Source organism: Ovis aries, chromosome 26, assembly GCF_016772045.2.
Source record: "Ovis aries strain OAR_USU_Benz2616 breed Rambouillet chromosome 26, ARS-UI_Ramb_v3.0, whole genome shotgun sequence".
Taxonomy (NCBI): domain Eukaryota; kingdom Metazoa; phylum Chordata; class Mammalia; order Artiodactyla; family Bovidae; genus Ovis; species Ovis aries.
Window position 1 is genome coordinate 43,662,615 of NC_056079.1, and position 22,486 is coordinate 43,685,100.

Sequence of the window (22,486 nt, forward strand, 5' to 3'; positions counted from 1 at the left end):
TTATTTTGGGGGGGCTCCAAAATCACTGCAGATGGTGATTGCAGCCATGAAATTAAAAGACGGTCACTCCTTGGAAGGAAAGTTATGACCAACCTAGATAGCACATTCAAAAGCAGAGACATTACTTTGCCGAATAAGGTCCGTCTAGTCAAGGCTATGGTTTTTCCAGTAGTCATGTATGGTTGTGAGAGTTGGACTGTGAAGAAAGCTGAGTACTGAAGAATTGATGCTTTTGAACTGTGGTGTTGGAGAAGACTCTTGAGAGTCCCTTGGACTGACAGGAGATCCAACCAGTCCATTCTAAAGAAGATCAGCCCTGGGTGTTCTTTGGAAGGAATGATGCTAAAGCTGAAACTCCAGTACTCTGGCCACCTCATGAGAAGAGTTGATTCATTGGAAAAGACTGTGATCCTGGGAGGGATTGGGGGCAGGAGAAGAAGGGGACGACAGAGGATGAGATGGCTGGATGGCATCACTGACTCGATCGACATGAGTCTGAGTGAACTCCGGGAGTTGTGATGGACAGGGAGGCCTGGCGTGCTGCGCTTCATGGGGTCGCAAAGAGTTGGACACAACTGAGCGACTGAACTGAACAGAACTGAACTGATGTAACATAAGAAAAACTGTATGGAAAAGAAAACAGACTTCAAACATTTTTTTTTTCCAGGAATAGTTTGTCAATAGTTTTCAAAATAAAAATTTAAAGTAGGTGTTTTAGTTTTCAGGATACTATATTATTTTATCATTTCATGATTTTTGATCTACAAAACAGTCTAAAGTTTTGAAATCAGATAATTTTCTTTAAAAAAGAAAAAAGAGGGCTTCCCTGGTGACTTGGTGGTACAGAATCTGCCTGCCAATCAGGAGACACAGGCTTGACCCTTGATCCTGGGAGATCCCCCACCGGGCCACAGAGCGGCTCAGTCCTGGGGCCGCAACTGGTGGAGCCCGTGCTCTCCAGCAGGAGAGGCTCCCACAGGGCAAAGCTTGGGCAGCTGAAGGGCAGCCCTCCATTGCGACAGCCAGAGGAAAGGCCTCTGCAGCAGCGAAGGCCCCGCTCAGCCGAAATAAATAAGTAAATGAGTGAATAAATAAATACATTAAAAAAAAATTCCTGTCTTCAATAGTAAATCTCTTCTTTCCCCAAAGAGGATGGTAACTTCTTTGATAACCACTCCTTATTTTTCCGATGTTACATTTTAATAGGATAATGTTCATTTTCTCTTAGTAAAAACTTAATGTGACACAATTAGATGATGTCAGAAACTAGCAAAGTCCGTCTTGTTCTTTTTGAAATCACGGGTTTGTGAAAATTAATTGGTTACATAATCAGATATATGTTTATAGTAAACTTCCTTTTAAAAAAAAATCATGTTAAGACACTTTATGTAAAAGACAGGTAGAGTAAAACTGTACAAGGACTTGGGGATAATGGAGCAAAAGAGTACTTATCTGTTAAATTTGCAGTGGGTTTCACAGAAAAACTGATTTATAACAAAACCTGTAAAATAAATGTGTGTGTATGTGTGCATTTCTTTCAAAAGGCTGCAGCACCTCTTTCAAATGTTAGCCATTAAGCGATTATTTTTATCTACTCTGGAACATCAGCTGCATTTAAACTGGTAGACTTCTTGAAATGCTAAAGACAAAACTTGAAGATTGAGAATTCTGACTGGCTGCTGATGACGGATGTGGGAATGACATTTAAAGTGGAGGCACACTTTCCTGCAGGGATGTGTGTACATATCTTTAATGTCAGCGCTTGCTTCTGGGATGACACTTGTCAGATTTCATGGTGTCATGTGCTAGTTCAAGGTCGTAGTAGAGATTTTTTTGCACAATACCTGAATATTCCACTTATGATCTAAAAGCAACTTTTTGAAGCCAAATTTGTTGACAAATTTGAAGCCAAATTGTTGAAGCCAATTCTTCTCTTACTGTTCCCTTCTCTGGGTACTCTAATCCCTTGCTTCTCCTTGAGTTTCAACATGCAGAGTTCTGACATCTGTGATGAAGTCGTAGACTTGCTTAATCTTGAAGTCGTTCCTATGAAAAATAATTGTTTGCTTGTGTTGGATGGTTCCCAGGTTTCTGGAGATGACTTGACTCAGAGACTGGCTAATAAATAACAGGAGACAATCTTGGAGGGAAAAAGGCATACTACACATGCCCAGCACCTTTCTGCCCAGAGGAAAAGCAGATGAGACTCAGAGAGACGTCTCTGGCCTACTACTGCTTTTTAAAACAATTCTCCCAGAAGGATTCCTTCCTAGGTTGAAGTTTTGTCTACAATCACAGAAAGGTTAGATGTGGCTGAAAACTCTATCCAGTTCAGTGAAGTGAGATAATGGGGTAAGGAGAGTTGGATGGACCTTCTTTCTTTACACAAGAGCACAGCTTTATGCAACACACCTGTATCAAGATGAGCCAAGGGTAAGAGGCTTGCATAAACCTGGATTGAGCTAGATGTTATCACGGGCTTCCCCTGTGGCTCAGTGGCAAAGAATCCACCTATAAGGCAGGAGATGTGGGTTCAATCCCCGGGTCAGGAAGATCCCCTGGAGAAGGAAATGGCAACCCTCTCCGTACTCTTGCCTGGAGAACCCCATGGACAGAGGAGCCTGGGGCGCTACAGTCCATGGGGTGGCAAAGAGCTGGACACAACTGAGAGACTAAACCACACAGATGATCGTACTAAGCGCAGTAAGTCAGAAAGAGCAAGACAGACACTGTGTGGCATCCCTTACGTGTGGAATCTAAATATGACTGAAATGAACCTGGCAGTGAAACAGGAACAGAATCACAGTCGTAGAGAACAGACCAGGGGTCGGAAGGCGGGTGAGGGTGGGGACGGGGGAGGAATGGTGTCAGAGGGCCAGGTGAGCAGATGCAGACTGTTGTATATGGGATGGATTAACAGCAAAGTCCTACTGTATAGCACAGGAGACTACAGTCAGTATCCTATGATAAGCCACAGTGTAAAAGAACATTTAAAAAGGCAGGGCGGTGAAGCAGTGTACATGGATATAAAAATTAATACCCATGCAATTAATGCAAGAGCAGTCCAATAAATTCTTCAAACAGGATCAATGACAAAGGACACTTGAAATATCCAGAGGGTCATCTGTCTACACTGCGTTTCCAGCTCATAGCCCCACACCCACGCCCCACACCTACCCTGCAGCGTCACATGCAGCCTCCACCCCACATCATCACTTCCCAAAATTCTACACGCCATGGTCTCTCCATAGCATTTTGGACTTTCATACCACTCAACCTTTATTTTTTTAATCTGTGGAAGGCTCAGTGGCTTATTTAATAGCAGATTTTAAAAGATTAAGATAATTATTATCCGAATGCTTTGGGACTATAATTCAGTTAACGAGTGCATATGCTTTTTGTCTTGTTTTCTTTTGCTTTTTAATATGTCGGGTCTTGAGTGGGGCCCACCGACGGTCGGTAATTTGATCACTCCCCTTTCCCCACGATGCCCCGAGCTATTTCACTTGTGGAAAACATGGACTCAGCTGTATCTGTGCAGAGAGTATTTGTTTTTTTAATGTAAGTACAGCCTTAACTGGCAGTGTTCCTTTGGAGTAACTTTCTTAATATTCAAAAGAGTGACAATCACTTAGTCCTACGGTGGATGGAAATACCACTGAGAGTATAGGTTTGCCAGGCACCTTAAAAATACATTAAAGGTACATTTTGAAAGTACCTGTGGGGATAGTGCTGCTCACCTCGCCTGTATTTTCATATGCGTTGTATATGCAGCGTTCACTTCTGTACCAGGAGAAGGAGATGAACTTTGCTCTAAGGGAAAGTGCATCCTGAGCTATCTGAGAAGACAACTGACTACATGTCGTGGATTTAGTTGAATACAGCATCATGCCCTCAAAAGATATATCCAAAGGATTTGATTTGTTAAAAATAAGTCAGGCAGGAGAAAAAGGGACATCACTCCATCCTTCAGAATAGCGTTCTCCATGTAGGCTCAAACCAGTCCAACCCGTGTTCCTCAATGAACGATAATAAGTCTTAACTCCAGACTTTGACTCACACTCTGTCTTTGATGTTCTGTGTTGTTGGAAAACTGATGTGTGAGTGTCCTCTCTGTTCAAACTGTTTCTAATATACAGTTTCCTTGTCCAGTGTTCTTTCAATAAGGGTACCTAGGCCTTTGAGGATACTTGTCAGAATGATGCAAATGAAGGTGCGGATTATATATTTCTCCACTTATAAAAAGAGATTCTACCACAACACCCTCCCTACCAGAGTTGCAGTGACAAAGAGGACAGTGTGACTCTTATTTTCCGGCAAAATGGAACGTTGAGATTGAATGAGTCACGGGCAGTGATGTCTGCATACTTAGTCCTCCACTGCAATTTCTTCCGTGTGAGGTGGCCATTTTAAAGCGTTTGAACTGGAAAACCTTCCAACCCCAAATCCCCCTGCCTGCTCCCACCTCACCTGAAGCCATGACAGGCCCCCTCCACCAATAAGTTAATAAACACATTTTAAAGATGATGTTCTAACTCAACTAATGTCTCTCTGATACCAAAAAATAATGTTAGGAAAATATAAATGTGGGGAAATGCAGATTTCTATTTATAAGAATCTCAGAAAGCACAAACAAAAGAATTGCAGTGGCCCCATGAAGTAGTCGAAACACAGGGGATCTTCCTGGCAATGGGCCAGGGTGCAAAAGACCCACGTGTTGCGAGAATGCCCCTGCCTTGGACTTCCCAGACTACCCTCTGTGAGAAGCAAGGAAAAGGAAAGAAGGGTAAAACGGCCTGGCTTCCGTGGCTCCATCTGGACCTCACAGGGCGTTTGCTTTTGAACTCTTACACGTCAGTCTCGGCCTCTGGGGCGCCTACTTGTGCTGTTATTAGTGAATTTTTCCTGGTAGACACCTGTTGGGTCCTGTGTCAGTAATACCCACTGTAGAAGGAGAAAGCACATTTCCTGAGCTCAGAAGGTGAGAGCTGCTCTTTTCCAGGGCCCTTGTTAATCTTGGGAGCCCAGCGTCTTTGGTGACAGAAGAAATGCAATACAGTTGTAAATCCTCATTTCTTTCCCCCACTCCACAAAGAAAGTGTTGTTGCTATGTTAGTGTGCAGCTCTATTTCTCTGAAGAGAGGCAATAGAACATTTCTCCCTTCCATCTAGAGGTTTTAGAACTTGCTTCCCATTGCTTCGTAGCATCATTCTCAACAGAACCCCGCTGCTTGGCCACGGCCAGGATTGGCTTGAATGGTACCTATTATTGAAAGGGAGTCTGTATTTGCAGTAATACAGAGAACGCCAGTTGAGAAATGAGCCTGATTGCACGGTTCATTTTGTTCTCCTTTGTAGAGCCAGGCTGCGGCCCACTACAAAGGCACGAAGCATGCCAAGAAGCTCAAAGCACTGGAAACCATGAAGGCCAAGCAGAAGTCTGTCGCTGCCAAGGACAGCGCAAAGACTGCCTCCACCTGCACCACCACCCATGCCATCAGTTCCAGCTCTGACGAAACAGGTTACGCCACGCTCTTTGTTGTCTGTTGTCCTCCTCATCCTTGTCGTGCGGGGGCTCCTTCCCTGCTCTGCTGCTGACGCTCCTGCGCCTTGGTTCACATCTGACCCATCTCTCTGTGTAATGGTAATGCCCCCCACCCCACCCCCGCGTTTTTCCAATACCCTTGAGAGACGGATGATCACTAGTAGCATTGCAGGTTTTGTACTGGAAACAGTCCAATGGCTGCTTTTGAGGAACCCAAGAGTCAAAAGGGCGTCTGAAGCCACAGCCCTTTCTGAGAAGGGGCCCTTTCAGAGTGCCTCATCTGCATCTTGTTTGCAGCATCTGCGCCCAGAACTGCATGGCAGATTTGATTTCCCTGTGAGTACACAGCAGACTGTGCTAAATGAACCGCGAAGGCCCCTGTGAGGGCATTACTACCGACAGGGCTTATCCTCATAAATCCCGAATATTGCATTCTCTTAAGTAGTGGCTGTGTGAATCTGGGCTTGTTATGGGTGGGTAACCTTCCCTCTGCATATACAGGTAAGTGTTATTGATGCCAATTATTCTTTTTAACAGTCCTCACAGTGAAATAACGGCCTCTGAAGGGTCCCTTGACATAGCTCCTCAAACAGTTTATTCATAACAAGGGAAGCCGGGGCTGGGGTGGGGGCGGGTTCTGGAAGCTTACATTTTAAAATATAAGACCACTGGTCCTCAGAACTTACATAACAGGAACGCAGTGTGATCCCTGGATGCGCCTTGAATAAATCACTTTCTAAGAACACAAGGGCTGCTATGTATCAGTGGCTTCCCAGGCCCCACAGATAGCAGGAAGCATTGATGTTGTCATCAGTGGTAATGTCTTACCTGGAAGAGATCTGCTGGCCTTGGCTGATGAAAATATAAAACCAACAGTGAATGAACACAACAGATTAAAGCAACTTGATTACACAAGGTGCACCCGTGAGATGTGCACAGCATCCTCAGAGGGTCTGGAGAGAGGCTTGCTCCTGTGTGAGCCTGTAAGGGGTGCGGGTATTCCCCCGAGTCCCCAGGATGCATTTCACACACTTCACACGAGCATCACTGTGGATGCAGTCTGCCTCCTCTCTGAGGACCCTGTGTCTCCTCTGAGGCTGGGACCTCTTGCCACCTTCATACCCTGGCGCCGGTCTGATGGGGTGTAGGTGCTGAGTAAACTGTTGGCTACATTTTCTCTCACCCTTTTAATTCTCTGATTCATCCAATTTTGTGTCCCAACATATAAAAGGAAAAAAAAAATATCCTGTTCATTTCTTTGAAGGTCTGAGTAAGAGCTGAATCATACCATCACATTAGTTCAGATATAAGACCTTGTATGGAAAACATTACCCTTTTCTCTGTTAATTGAAAATTCACTGCCTTATTTTGGGGACTGTAGGAGAAGTCATGAAGCAAGTGAGTGTCATTTTTCTCCCAGATATTGGGGCACAAACTGGGATTCCCTAAAGCCATGCTTGCCACAAAGATCTATATTTCACTTGCAAAATGATGGTAGGTAGGAATACTAAAGATGTAAATTTGATGTAAAAGATTTTATATAAAAAGATGAGTTTGATGTCCAGAGTTTGATGTAAATTTTTTCTTGCTTTCAAACTTTTCTATTCCTAGACATTTTTTATCAATAATGGCTATTTGGGTTACTTTGACGTCTCTTTAAAATGCAAAAAAATCCCTCTATACTGAGAATGAGCACCATTTACTATATATCCATACATATATGTATACACACATGTATATATATGTATGTACATAATATATGCACATGCTGAGGAGAGCTGATCGTTTGGCTTAAGAAAGGCTCCCTGGTGCGTCCATTTCTATTATTTGAGTGACTCGTGAATGCACGCCTCCGTCCCTCACCTTAGGGACTAGAATGGAAGGGATCACAGCCGTCGGGGCTCTCTCTTCTAAGAGGACGAGTGGAAACTAGCTGGGGTTGGTGGTGGGAAAGAGCCCACATAAAATGGGCAGATTCCCAGTGGAGACGCCAGGCTCACCTAGTGGTTGGAGTGTGCTGAAGTGGTGAAGGGCCCTTTCTAGCTGGAGCTGGAGGAAATGTTAGAAGCCAGAGGGAGAATAAAGTCTGCAAAGTTAGCACAGATATCTTAAAGCCAGAAGAAGCAGGAGATGGACATCAGGAAGGTCTCTGCCTTTCTGAGACATGGGGGCCTCTACTTGCAGAGAGACAGACTGTACAGGTTGGAGCACTGATAATCACAGCACACTCACCGGATGTCTTAGGCCAAATTCTATCCTTCCCTGGGATTTCTGCAAAACTACCTATGAAAAGTAGCCCAGAAAGCTCTTGGAATATTATAGACTCTCATCCCATTTTATTGCAATATGAATCCAAGGCACCTATGCTGGCAAACTGGGGTTTTCTTAGCTGTCCTTTTTATTACTGTCCGTGTCCTCATACTGATTAGAAAGGGATACAACTCTAAAAACACAGCGGGTCTCTGAGCTAGTTTCTTAGAATAGTTAAATAAGTATTTAATTATTTATTTAATCTCCTTCTTGGAAGCAGAAGGAGAGGGAAGAGTCTGAAATCAGGGACCCTGTATGTTTTAATAATAACAAATTGTAACTTGCTTAACATACAAAGTTGTGAGGAGCTGGAGGCTGATCACTGAATGGTGCCTACAGCTCACCGCTGCATTTTTAAAGGCAATTGGTTTATATATATATATATATATATATATATATATATATATAAATTTGGCAAAATTAGTGAAAGTGATTTAACCTTTCTAGACATTTTATGCATGTGTAAATCACACAACTTTGCCAAATTTATATATACATATATATAAGCCAATTGCCTTTTAAAAATGCTTGAGTATACAGTGATTTGATAGATAAGAGAAGGTTGGGCAACAATAGTTTAAAAAAAAAAAGCAAGAAGTGGTGTGGACTTGAATTTAAAAATTGCTTTGGATTCTCTAAAATACAAGAAATAGAATACTCATGAAAAAAAATCTCATTCCAAATCTACTTATTAAAAAATTTTTTGACAAATAGTTCCTTTGAAATTCCTATATCATGTACTATGGCTTTTAATTGCTGTCTTAGGCTAACAAATATCTGACATGATCCACTGGCTGAGCTCCTAGTCGCTGGACTCCCTGACCTTCCGTCCCTTCGCTCTGCAGGCTGCGGTAGTGAGCAGTAGATGCCACTCAGTGATCAGCCTCCAGCTGCTCCCAGGAAGCCTTCTTCCCCTGCTGCTTCGCAAGAGCACGCTCCTTGCAGCAATGCTTGATTTTAGTTCTTTCAATCTAATGAGGAGTGCTAGATTGGTGGATTTAACACAGAAAAATTTACAGGCAAAAATAAGATTTTAAAAAACATTTGGAACACTCAAAATTGTTGGTATGGGAGGGTGATTACTGTTCATTACAGAACATTGCAAGGAGCAAACATTTCCAAAGGTGACCAGAATAACTGATCTAGTAACTGTTTTAGGATTTTTAATTATTTATTTATTTTGAAATTGAAGTATAATTGATTTTACAATGTGTTAGTTTCAAGTGTACAGGTGTGTATATTTATATGTATATATGTACATATATCGGAGAAGGCAATGGCAACCTACTCCAGGACTCTTGCCTGGAGAATCCATGGATGGAGGAGCCTGGTAGGCTGCAGTCCACGGGGTCGCTAAGAGTTAGACACGACTGAGCGACTTCACATTTACTTTTCACTTTCATGCATTGGAGAAGGAAATGGCAACCCACTCCAGTGTTCTTGCCTGGAGAATCCTGTGGATGGAGGAGCCTGGTGGGCTGCCATCTATGGGGTCACACAGAGTCAGACACGACTGAAGCGACTTAGCATGTACACATATATATATATTCTTTCAGATTTTTTCCTTTATAGAAAATTATAAGATATTGAGTATAGTTCCCTGTGCTATACAGTAGGACCTTGCCATTTATCTGTTTTATATACAGTAGGATATATCTGTTAATCCCAAACTCCTAATTTATCCTTTCCCTTATGTTCATGCAAATTTTTTTTTTTTTACTCTTACATGCATTCCCAAACATGAACCCCCCTCGCACCTCCCTCCCCATAACATCTTTCTGGGTCATCCCCATGCACCAGCCCCAAGCATGCTGCATCCTGCGTCAGACATAGACTGGCGATTCAATTCACATGATAGTATACATGTTAGAATGTCATTCTCCCAAATCATCCCACCCTCTCCCTCTCCCTCTGAGTCCAAAAGTCCGTTATACACATCTGTGTCTCTTTCCCTGTCTTGCATACAGGGTCGTCATTGCCATCTTCCTAAATTCCATATATATGTGTTAGTATACTGTATTGGTGTTTTTCTTTCTGGCTTACTTCACTCTGTATAATCGGCTCCAGTTTCATCCATCTCATCAGAACTGATTCAAATGAATTCTTTTTCACGGCTGAGTAATACTCCATTGTGTATATGTACCACAGCTTTCTTATCCATTCGTCTGCTGATGGACATCTAGGTTGTTTCCATGTCCTGGCTTTTATAAACAGTGCTGCGATGAACACTGGGGTACATGTGTCTCTTTCAATTCTGGTTTCCTCGGTGTGTATGCCCAGCAGTGGGATTGCTGGGTCATAAGGTAGTTCTATTTGCAATTTTCTAAGGAATCTCCACACTGTTCTCCATAGTGGCTGTACTAGTTTGCATTCCCACCAACAGTGTAGGAGGGTTCCCTTTGCTCCACACCCTCTCCAGCATTTATTGCTTGCAGATTTTTGGATCACAGCCATTCTGACTGGTGTGAAGTGGTACCTCATTGTGGTTTTGATTTGCATTTCTCTAATAATGAGTGATGTTGAGCATCTTTTCATGTGTTTGTTAGCCATCCATATGTCTTCTTTGGAGAAATGTCTATTTAGTTCTTTGGCCCATTTTTTGATTGGGTCGTTTATTTTTCTGGAGTTGAGCTGCATAAGTTGCTTGTATATTTTTGCAAATTCTTAATACAAAAAAGTAATCATGATATTAAGAAATTATGCTTAAAGTAACTTGGGAAATGTAACTGCGGTGGCTCTTTCTGTGAAATGACAGTTCACAATTGCTGGATTAAGTCTCGTTGGTTGGAAGTTACCCTCTGGTCTTTCTTTACTTGCCCTTACTGGACACTTTTATTCATTCCCATGATCTATCTGTTAGTTAGGCTAGGTGATACTAGAGTAACAAACCACGCTTTCACAGCCACTAACGATCTCTCACACCCCATGTAGCAGCCCTGCTGTTTTTCCCATGTTAATTTAACTCTGGGGCCAGGCTGATGAAGTGGTCACTACGTGGACATCACCAGTTCTTTGGAAGAGGGGAAGAGAAGGGTGTGAATCAGTAGACTTTTACAGCTTTTTAATGGGAGTGACACATAACTCTTCCCTCACTTTCACTGGTGAGTCACATGGTCAAGCCTGGGTGGAAAGGGCGGGGAGGGATATTCTCCTCCGGGAAGGGAGGCAGCTAACGGTGAGCAACAAGCATCACCTCCCACCGCGGCTCCCACTGCCCTGTGCTCCACTCTCAGCGGCCACATCTCAGCTTTGTCCTCCTAAGACCTGACCTGACCTCTGTGGCTTATGGGTCACTCACTTGGCTGGGTGGGCAGCACCTCTGTTTTGCAGGTTCAAAAAAGAAGAAGAAGCCTAACTGACCGTCGCCTCCAGCTTTCTCTCGTGCTGTCGTTCCGAGCCCTGCGGCCTGTGGCTCTGGAACCTTCCGGCTGGCATAGCCTCTGCCTCCTGCCTCAGCCTGTGCGTCTCCTCAGTGGCCGGAACGCACTCCCCTCACGTTCCGAGGAAGCATCTTTCACCCTTTCAAGCATGATTTCTCCCCATGTCCTGGCCTCTTGGACCTCTGATTTTACCCTTACCCTTGCCTTCAAGTCAAAGTATTAATCACTCAGTCGTGCCCGGCTCTCCCCACGACTGTAGCCCACCAGGCTCCTCTCTCCATGGGATTCTCTCCAGGCAAGAATACTGGAGTGGGTGACCATTCCCCTCTCCATGGAATCTTCCAAGCCCAGGGATCGAACCTGGGTCTCCTGCATTGGCAGCAGCATCTTTACCATCTGAGCCACCAGGGAAGCCCCTGCAGTTGCCTTCAGTTCAGTTCAGTTCAGTCACTCAGTCATGTCCGACTCTTTGGACCCCATGAATCGCAGCAAGCCAGGCCTCCCTGTCCATCACCAACTCCCGGAGTTCACTCAGACTCACGTCCATCGAGTCCGTGATGCTATCTGCCACCTCATCCTCGGTCGTCCCCTTCTCCTCCTGCCCCCAGTCCCTCCCAGCATCAGAGTCTTTTCCAATGAGTCAACTCTTCGCATCGGGTGGCCGAAGTACTGGAGTTTCACCTTTAGCATCATTCCTTCCAAAGAAATCCCAGGGCTGATTTCCTTCAGAATGGACTGGTTGGATCTCCTTGCAGTCCAAGGGACTCTCAAGAGTCTTCTCCAACACCATAGTTCAAAAGCATCAGTTCTTCAGCACTCAGCCTTCCTCACAGTCCAACTCTCACAACCATACACGACTACTGGAAAAACCATAGCCTTGACTAGATGGACCTTTGTTGGCAAAGTAATGTCTGCTTTTCAATATGCTATCTAGGTTGGTCATAACTTTTCTTCCAAGGAGTAAGCGTCTTTTAATTTCATGGCTGCAATCACCATCTGCAGTGATTTTGGAGCCCCTCAAAAATAAAGTCTGACACTGTTTCCCCTGTTTCCCCATCTATTTCCCATGAAGTGATGGGACCGGATGACATGATCTTCGTTTTCTGAATGTTGAGCTTTAAGCCAACTTTTTCACTCTCCACTTTCACTTTCATCAAGAGGCTTTTTATTTCCTCTTCACTTTCTGCCATAAGGGTGGTGTCATCTGCATATCTGAGGTTATTGATATTTCTCTTGGCAATCTTGATTCCAACTTGTGCTTCTTTCAACCCAGCGTTTCTCAGGATGTACTCTGCATATAGTCTCCATGCAAATCCAGCTGCCTCCATCCGGGGCCCTGACAACTGCAGCCTTCACCCTCCGCCCATTTACAGGAGCCAGTGTAAGTCCGAGCACTCACCCATCAGAAACCTTCAAGGAGCCTTTTCGGTGGACCTCATGGTCCCCCGTGATTTGACCACAACCTACCTTTTCAAACGTTTTTCTCTGTTATTTCCCTGCAATATTCTTCCCTAGAGACCATTCCCCACATGCCTTTGTTTCTTGCACTGTGCTTCTAAATTTCTCCCTGAAAAGTGGGTCACTTTTCTCTTCTTCCTCCTGCCTGTGAAGTCCCATAAGAATCCACACCTCCCTGGCTCCCCTATCCTATTCTTGCTCAAATATAATTTCTATGACTTGCCTATTTCTGTTGCCAGATGACATGCTCATTTAGAAGACATACTTGCATAATCCTTTTACTTATCCTTTTTTCTTTGCAGAGCATTTTTATATAACAGATAGCTTGAAAAGTTGAAACAATCAGTTTTTCTCTTTTGTTCTTGAATTAAAGCAAATCTTTGGACGTTCTTATAAGTGAGTACCTGATTCCATGAAAAAATGATAATTCTCAGTTATCCAAGGAATTATAAGATATTGCTCAGAGAATTTCAGAATTGCAGGATTTCATAATGGTAAAATCTCACCCCTAAAGTTTGCTTCCTGGTTTTTTTTTTTTTTTCTTTTGAGATTCTTCAGTTACACAAGTAAAGAAGATTTGAAATTTCTACTGTCCCTTCAGTGACTATCAATCAGGAGTTAATTAGTTGGTTGAGATTTTAGATTTATGTTAGCCATCTTGGCTTTCCAAGTGGCTCAGTGATAAAAGAACCCACCTGCCAATGCAGGAGATGCAGGAGACATGAGTTCAATCCCTGGGTTGGGAAGACCCCCTGGAGGAGGGCATGGCAACCCACTCCAGTACTCTTGCCTGGAGAATCCCATGGACCGAGGAGCCTGGTGGGCTACAGCCCATGGGGTCACAAAGAGTCAGACATGACTGAGCGACTTTACTCACTCATTCAAATCATGAGGATGGTGACCTGGAAATAAAAGTGGTAGCTGAGTAGTCTGCAAGGAAAAGCCAGGCTGGTGTCATTTAGAAAAGAGACAGTTTTCAGCGAGGATGGGTGGGACTTAGCTTTGTTTCTGTTTTCCTAAGGATGACGGGAACAGTTTGCCTTTCTTGACAAAGGCTTCAAACAAAGGTCCCAAATGTTGAAAGTTATAACAGAATACAGGCTGGGCTTGACATCAGAAAGCCATGCATTTGAAAATCTGCGTTATACCTTTGTACCCACAGTACACTATGGAATATATTAGATGGTGCTTTATGATATAAATGTGTAACACACGTACTTGCCAGTATGCAAGATTCCGCCTTTAATACATGTTCCTGAAATACCCCAGTGCACCAGGTGTTCATTGTTAGCACTGTGCATTTTCTTTAAGGAGAGAGACACAAGCTTCTGTGGCTTATGAAGCCATAGCTCTGTTGACCTTTCAGAGGCAATACACAGTCATTTGTAAGCGGACACATTTCTATTAGCACTTAGATCTGGTGGAGTGGTGTACACAGGCCGCTCTTGGCAGAGTGGATATTGTGCTAGCTCCTGGGGTCTTTCTTTTCTGGCTCATTCTCCCAAACAAAGACTCCCTGGGACCATCACTGCTACAGTAAAGGACCCTTTGCAAGCATCTTGGCGAGGAGTTGAAGTACCATCATGAGAACACTGATGCCTTAAGTGTTTTTTTCTTTTCTTAGCCCTGGCTCATGACATGCTTCACTTGGTCAAAGAAAGAGACTTTATCGAGTGTTCCCTGATCAAGATGCATGATGAGTACCAGCAGAGTGTACTAGGAGCAGATTTCCAGCAAGATTGAAACAGAGAAGGGGAATTCAGAAAGGAAACACACACACACACCCTCCTGATGCCTATTTGAATACTGTGGTCCTGGGACTCTTGTGTGTGAATCACTGATGGCGGATTCTACATTGAAGGTGCCATGGAAATTACAGATAATATTCTAGTCTGTCCTTTTTGTGCCTGAGGAAATCATGACGAAGGGTATTTTGCTGATAAAAGCGTTGACCCAGATGCATTACGGAAAACCACTCCTGGAACCAGAGAATTTCACCAAAAATTTCTCATCTGGACAGGAACATGTTGTCTTCCCAAACACAATGAGTGAGTGGAGCTGTGTGTACCTGAGTCTCGAAGGACCTGCCATCTGTCTGTGGTCAGGGGCTGGGGTACAAGTGCCTGATAGGAGGGGATTAAGACTAGATTGACAAGATAGACATAATTTATGTCATGCTTCAAAGAAACAGGGTGCCTGACTTCTTGTGTGTGAGTGTGTGTATCTTTCCACACTCCATGTGACTGTCTTTCTTTAGGAGAAATAGAAAATCCATAAAATAAATAGAAAGCTGAACACCTATCTTTTAACAGTATCTATGAAATACCAGACATCTGGATGAATTTTACAAACTAAATTAAAACTCCCAGTGGCTTTATCTACAGCTGCCAGACTTCCGGAAACATCTGTGTCTACATGTGCACTTGTGTGTGTGTTTTAAATTAATGGAGGGATTTTCCCCCTATTTTTATGTTCTTCTTAGGAATTGAGTGGACATAAGCTTCCATAAGGACTTTCCAGGTGGTGCAGTGGTGAAGAACCCACCTGCCAATGCAGGAGATGCAGGAGTGGGCTCTGTCTCTGGGTCAGGAAGACCCCCTGGAGGAGGAAATGGCTGCCCACTCCAGCATTCTTGCCTGGAAGATTCCACGGACAGAGGGCTTGGCGGGCTAGATTCCATGGGGTCACCAAAGAGCAGGGCTTGACGAAGCGACTAAGCACACCTCACGTCACACCGAGCTTATATAGTGATAAAATATTTCAATGCAAAATAATGATTCTTAATGTAGACTCTTAACTATAACACCAAAGTTCAACAGTGATCAAACATGACAGAACACAAAATGAGCGTGTGTAAGAGTCACGTGGACCATTAGAGGACTTTGTCTCCAAAGTGGGAAGGTGAAGGGTTGGAAATCTACCAGTAAGGGACATGGAACAAATGTGAAGCAAAGCGTGTTCACAGCAGATTTATCACAGGTAAGTGGCATAAAGCTGCTATGGAATTCTTAGCAAAACACAAACTGAAACAGATATTTAAATTAAGAATTATATTTGCATTTATGTTCTATGAATTCCAAACTCTTAAACACAGCATCAGATCTTTCTCTTTTTTTTCTGACTGTGTTGTGTGTTGGCTGTGGCGCATCACTCTCTAGTTGCACGCTTAGTTGCTTTCCAGCATGTGGAATCTTAGTTCTGGGACCGGGAATCAAACCTTCGTCTTCCACATTGCAAGGTGTATTCTTAACCACTGGACAACCAGGGAAGTCACGCATCAGGAAATTTTATGATCTATCCCTTGCCTACCATTTCTCGAAGTCCTCCTCACCTCTCCTGAACTCTAGCCCAACAAAATCACTTGAGGATCCCAGGCAAGGCCTACACATTCAAGTGCTTGGAAAGCTCCCTTGTACTTCATTCCAGCCCGTGCGTCACCATGCACAGAGGATGCCCGTGTTACATGCCGATGATACATGTATGGACAGACACAAACCTGGGCAGAAGATCGGGCTTCTGTGTGAGCCCTGTCCCAGCACCTGCGGAAATTGGGGACCTTCAAACTTGTCAATCCCACCAAAATTGTACCTGCTTGGTGGACCATACACCTTTATCCCATATGTCTTTATTCAGCCACTGAGAGTTTTACATTAAAACTGTCAATAAACAGGGCCTTCCCTGGTGGTCCTGTGACTTAAGACTCTATGCCCCCAATGCCGGAGGCCTGGGTTTGACCCCTGGTCAGGAAACTGGATCCCACATGCTGCAACTAAGACACTGTGCAGCCAAACATACCTGTACATATGTAATTAAAAATAAAACCATCGATAAACAGCGATGCGCTCCTTTTAATTTCAGCAGTATCATCCTAGGAATTCTTTCAACAGTCAAAACTGACACACTCCCAAAATGTCTAGTAACCATTTCCATGCCTAGAGTCAGTACATTTTACTAATTGAACTCTATTACTTGTACTTTATAATGCAAATCAAAGATATCAGCCAGTGTAGCTCAGAATTTGAATGTACAACCGTTGAGTTGAACATTTCCCAGAGACAGCTTGAAATTAAGCTGCTATTTTAATTATCATAATTGCATTCAGAGTCATCCCTAAATTTCCGTGCTACTTCAGTTTCTCATGGAAATTAAGAACATTTTTAAAAGCTCTATTGAGTTAGATTGACTCTGCACTAACTAAGTTGTGTCCCTGGTGTCAGGTTAAATTTGAGGGCAGGGGCATGTTTAACTGCATAGGGTGGAGTCTGGGCCATGCAGCCAGCACCCATCATTTGCTTTGTGTCGGCTGTGACTCAGTCTGTAGACAGCCTTGCCAGTAGTTTACGCGTACGTGATTGCTCGAGTCAGTCACCCTCAGATTATAACATTTGGTGCCTGGTCAAACTCCAACGTGAAGGTCAAGATGCAGTATGTGTAGCCATCAGAATACTGACCCATTTGGACCTTATCTTACTTTTTGCCCAGCTTTCTGCTTCCTTACCAACTCTCTGGTACAATTCAAGAAATCCAGATTAAGAAAAACTATGCCTTTCTTTCATGCTGCCCAGGAAGTGGGACATATGGAAAAGAAAGTCTTTCCCATCCTTCGCTGAACTGGTCAGAGATTTGAGCATTTGACTCTTGAACTCTAGAGTACTTATTTGTTCTTTGATTCACCTATTCATTCACGCCTACTCATTCTTATTCAAATACTTTTGCGATATTAAAGATAACTGCAGGGGTGGAAAGTGAGGTGCAGAACAGGAGTGCTCCTTGCAAGCTGTCTGGCTTGGGAAAACAAGAAATAAACCCCAGATATAATCCAGGGTAGGAAATGACTCATCAGGAGACAATAGCAAATAAAGGACCACAAGAGCTCAGAGCAACTGGAGTGACCCTTTCATAGGAAGGGGGTAGAGGGCTCAGAAATGCTACTAAGTGCACACCAAGCGTATGCAGTCCCTGAAAGAACTCCTGAACTATCTCACTTAAGCCTTTTAGGGCATGCTCAATATTTGCTCCTCTCCTCTTGTGGATTCGCTTCAAAGAAGGATTGAGCTGCAGCACAGCGCTTTAGAAGTTCTGTCAGACAGCCGCGAGGTGGTCAGCGGCTCTTGGGGCCAACAACGTGGCTTCTGTGCTGCCCAGAAAGGAGAAGCGATGAAGCTGGCCTATGCATCCCAAGAAAGATATCACCTTGTGTGTATAGAGAGGCTCTCCAGGATCTTTGGCAGGAAGGTTATGGAAGAATCTGACTCTTACTTGGCAGATAAAGAAACCAGGTTCTGAGTGAAATAACTTGACTGAGGTCAACATGTCTATAAGAGGCAGAGCTGAGGTTTGAACCTCCTTCTGATTCCGTCAATCTGTGGTCTGCAACTGGGCAGCAAATTCCTTAGTCCTTTCATCGTCCTGGATAGTGCTACTCCGATTTGGGAGGCTACTGGACTACTAAGTCACCCAGGAGAGTTCCTCTTATTTTGCAAAACCCTCTAACACCCCTTAAGAGTGCTGCTAAAATTATTTGCCTTTGCATATCAGATATTAGACCTGTTAAAAGATTCTGACACGTGTGTCTGCCCACATTTAAGCTCATCCCATCATTATTGTGATTTCTACCTGAGAGGAGGGTTCTAAGACATGATGAAGATAAGGGCCAAAGCTTTTGGTTTTTCTCTATTTTTAAATGAAACCATGCTGTAACTTTGATTATTTTCTCAGATAGAAAAAGCTTCATGTATATTGAAAAGAAGCATCTTTGATTCCTCTACGTAAACTTTATATTAGTTCATTTAGAAGCTGCATGTGAAACCATTTCAATCTTGGATGTTCTGTGTTCATTGATTTTGTAATGCTAGTTAGACAATATAGGATTTTCTGCAAGATCAAAACTCAGACCTTTAATACAAAACGAAAAGAAAAGGTCTAGGGTTTTGGGGGAGTCAAATGTGAATTTTTCTAAATGAATACACAAAACTACCAAAGATACCAGAAGTCTGCCTTTAGTGGAAGGGATTGGAGTCTGGTAGGATATATATTCAGTTCAGTTCAGTTCAGTTGCTCAGTTGTGTCCGACTCTGTGTGACGCCATGGACTGCAGCACGCCAGGCTTCCCTGCCCATCACCAACTCCTGGAGCTTGCTCATACTCACGTCCATCGAGTTGGCGATGCCATCCAACCATCTCATCCTCTGTCGTCACCTTCTCCTCCTGCCTTCAATCTTTCCCACATCAGGGTCTTTTCAAATAAGCCAGTTCTTCGCATCAGGTGGGCAAAGTATTGGAGTTTCAGCTTCAGCATCAGTCCTTCCGATGAATATTCAGGACTGATTTCCTTTAGGATTGTCTGGTTGGATCTCCTGCAATGCAAGGGACTCTTTGCAGTCCAAGGATATGTATTATCTCCTAGAAATTTTCACTTTGGAAAAGTGCTTTAATTATTTCAGTCAACTAGGCAAACCACTCAATATCATCATAATCCAAGTCTATGCCCCAACCAGTAATGCTGAAGAAGCTGAAGTTGAACGGTTCTATGAAGACCTACAAGACCTTGTAGAATTAACACGCAAAAGAGATGTCCTTTTCATTATAGGGGACTGGAATGCAAAAGTAGGAAGTCAGGAAACACCTGGAGTAACAGGCAAATTTGGCCTTGGAATGTGGAATGAAGCAGGGCAAAGACTAATAGAGTTTTGCCAAGAAAATGCACTGGTCATAGCAAACTCCCTCTTCCAACAACATAAGAGAAGACTCTACACATGGACATCACCAGATGGTCAACACCAAAATCAGATTGATTATATTCTTTGCAGTCAAAGATGGAGAAGCTCTATACAGTCAGCAAAAATAAGACCAGGAACTGACTGTGGCTCAGATCATGAACTCCTTATTGCCAAATTCAGACTTAAATTGAAGAAAGTAGGGAAAACCGCTAGACCGTTCAGGTATGGTATGACCTAAACAAAATCCCTTATGATTATACAGTTGAAGTGAGAAATAGATTTAAGGGTCTAGATCTGATAGATAGAGTGCCTGATGAACTATGGAGTCAGGTTCGTGACATTGTACAGGAGACAGGGATCAAGACCATCCCCATGGAAAAGAAATGCAAAAAAGCAAAATGGCTGTCTGGGGAGGCCTTACAAATAGCTGTGAAAAGAAGAGAGGCAAAAAGCAAAGGACAAAAGGAAAGATATAAGCATCTGAATGCAGAGTTCCAAAGAATAGCAAGAAGAGATAAGAAAGCCTTCTTCAGCAATCAATGCACAGAAATAGAGGAAAACAACAGAATGGGAAAGACTAGAGATCTCTTCAAGAAAATTAGAGATACCAAGGGAACATTTCATGCAAAGATGGGCTCCATAAAGGACAGAAATGGTATGGACCTAACAGAAGCAGAAGATATTAAGAAGAGGTGGCAAGAATACACAGAAGAACTGTACAAAAAAGATCTTCCTGACCCGGATAATCATGATGGTGTGATCACTCATCTAGAGCCAGACATCCTGGAATGTGAAGTCAAGTGGGCCTTAGAAAGCATCACTACGAACAAAACTAGTGGAGGTGATGGAATTCCAGTTGAGCTATTTCAAATCCTGAAAGATGATGCTGTGAAAATGCTGCACTCAATATGTCATCAAGTTTGGAAAACTCAGCAGTGGCCACAGGACTGGAAAAGGCCAGTTTTCATTCCAATCCCAAAGAAAGGCAATGCCAAAGAATACTAAAACTACCACACAATTGCACTCATCTCACATGCTAGTAAAGTAATGCTCAAAATTCTCCAAGCCAGGCTTAAACAATATGTGAACCATGAACTTCCTGATGTTCAAGCTGGTTTTAGAAAAGGCAGAGGAACCAGAGATCAAATTGCCAACATCTGCTGTATCATCAAAAAAGCAAGAGAGTTCCAGAAAAACATCTATTTCTGCTTTATTGACTATGCCAAAGCCTTTGACTGTGTGGATCACAATAAACTGTGGAAAATTCTGAGAGAGATGGGAATACCAGACCATCTGACCTGACTCTTGAGAAATCTGTATGCAGGTCAGGAAGCAACAGTTAGAACTCAGCGTGGAACAACAGACTGGTTCCAAATAGGAAAAGGAGTGCGTCAAGGCTGTCTATTGTCACCCTGCTTATGTAACTTATATGCAGAGTACATCATGAGAAACGCTGGGCTGGAAGAAACACAAGCTGGAATCAAGATTGCCGGGAGAAATATCAATAACCTCAGATATGCAGATGACACCGCCTGTATGGCAGAAAGTGAAGAGGAACTAAAAAGCCTCTTGATGAAAGTGAAAGAGGAGAGTGAAAAAGTTGGCTCAAAGCTCAACATTCAGAAACTAAGATCATGTCATCTGGTCCCATCACTTCATGGGAAATAGATGGGAAACAGTGGAAACAGTGTCAGACTTTATATTTTGGGGCTCCAAAATCACTGCAGATGGTGATTGCAGCCATGAAATTAAAAGATGCTTACTCCTTGGAAGAAAAGTTAAGACCAACCTAGATAGCATATTCAAAAGCAGAGACATTACTTTGCTGACTAAGGTCCATCTAGTCAAGGCTATGGTTTTTCCTGTGGTCACGTATGGATGTGAGAGTTGGACTGTGAAGATGGCTGAGCGCTGAAGAATTGATGCTTTTGAACTGTGGTGTTGGAGAAGACTCTTGAGAGTCCCTTGGACTGCAAGGAGATCCAACCAGTCCATTGTGAAGGAGATCAACCCTGGAATTTCTTTGGAAGGAATGATGCTGAAGCTGAAACTCCAGTACTTTGGCCACCTCATGCGAAAAGTTGACTCATTGGAAAAGACTCTGATGCTGGGAGGGATTGGGGGCAGGAGGAGAAGGGGACGACAGAGGATGAGATGGCTGGATGGCATCACCGACTCGATGGACGTGAGTCTGAGTGAACTCCGGGAGTTGATTATTAACAGGGAGGCCTGGCGTGCTGCGATTCTCAGGGTCGCAAAGAGCCGGACACGACTGAGAGACTGAACTGAACTGAACTGAAGGTGATATTTAGTGCAGTAATTTTGGCAATTGAACATCCAGTCACTTAAGAAAGAATTGATTCAGGGTCCATAAATGGAAGGTTTTTCCTGTGTTACTAAGACATTTTACATCAGTATATAATGATATTTAAAAATAAAGTAATGTAGTCTAAAGTTCACAGTCATAAGTAGCTTACTCTACAAAGTTGGCAATTTCCTAAAGAGGAGAGACAGTGTTGCTTTTATTTATATAGGTTTTAAAATTTTAATATGTCATCATATAAATCTGTAAGTTTTTGACATCCCCATAATAAGGAATTTACAGAAGACCACATCAGAAATGAGACAGAAATCACGTTTACCTACCCATTAGTAAGAACGTTTCATAAATCTCTCATTTGCCAGATATTTGGGAAACCATGTTAGTGATGTTGTACTTGTCTTTTAGTTATTTCCAGGTTCTAGTATGTGTTAACTTTTGTGGCCTAGGAAGGATCATCAAATAATCATCACCCTGAAAGATGAATTGATATTAGAAAGGGTTTTGAAACAGTAGATGAAAACCAATTTCTTACTTCACAGTAATCCAAGATTCTAACCAGAGTATGTCTTTGTGCTAAAAAACCACCAGTCTAGTAACTGTGGTTGGAGTAGGTATAGAATAATTTGCTTGCCATGGCTGCAAATTCATCGAATATTTTTGTCCAGTAACAGTCTCTGCATTCAGAAGGGTAAAGGTGACATCTTCTAGCAAACTTGCAATTAACAGGGGAGGGTAGGACAGTTTTTTTGAG

General features: G+C 43.1%; 1 protein-coding gene across 2 annotated transcripts in view; it reads left to right on the top strand.

Moving 5' to 3' along the window:
* ZNF385D (zinc finger protein 385D) overlaps positions 1–22,486 on the top strand; it is a 1,012,338-nt gene that overhangs the window by 899,286 nt on the left and 90,566 nt on the right. For both annotated transcript variants that reach the window (XM_042241407.2, XM_027962667.3), the window contains one exon: positions 5,359–5,521. In XM_042241407.2, coding sequence (XP_042097341.1) covers positions 5,359–5,521 — 163 coding nt within the window. The remainder of the gene's footprint in view (positions 1–5,358; positions 5,522–22,486) is intronic.